We start from the raw sequence: 222 nt of genomic DNA, 5'->3' as shown, positions 1-222 counted from the left end.
AACAGCAGCAGCGGGGCGTCCGAGAGAACAGCCACACTGTCGCTGTTCCTTCTGCCGATCTCCCTCCCCGCGTTGGTGCCGTGGTTCTTCCGGCGACTCTGGAGATGATGTGCAGGCGCGCAGGCGCACGCGAGGCGTGCTGTGTGACTCGTTGTTGCTCCTTCGTTCAACCGGTGACAAGTTTTGGGACTCTTGAGAGAAGGTCCTTTTATTGGGTTATTC

The 222-nt window shown here is 58.6% G+C and overlaps 1 protein-coding gene across 1 annotated transcript in view; it reads left to right on the top strand.

The window, feature by feature from the left end:
* LOC119593349 (obscurin-like) overlaps positions 1-222 on the top strand; it is a gene marked incomplete at its 5' end in the record, with an annotated part of 19749 nt that overhangs the window by 18645 nt on the left and 882 nt on the right. The window contains 1 exon segment of the mRNA XM_037942274.1: positions 1-222. Coding sequence (XP_037798202.1) covers positions 1-108 — 108 coding nt within the window.

Source organism: Penaeus monodon, chromosome 32, assembly GCF_015228065.2.
Source record: "Penaeus monodon isolate SGIC_2016 chromosome 32, NSTDA_Pmon_1, whole genome shotgun sequence".
NCBI lineage: Eukaryota > Metazoa > Arthropoda > Malacostraca > Decapoda > Penaeidae > Penaeus > Penaeus monodon.
Note: the sequence above shows the minus strand (reverse complement) of the source record. Positions and strands in the feature narration are given on the sequence as shown.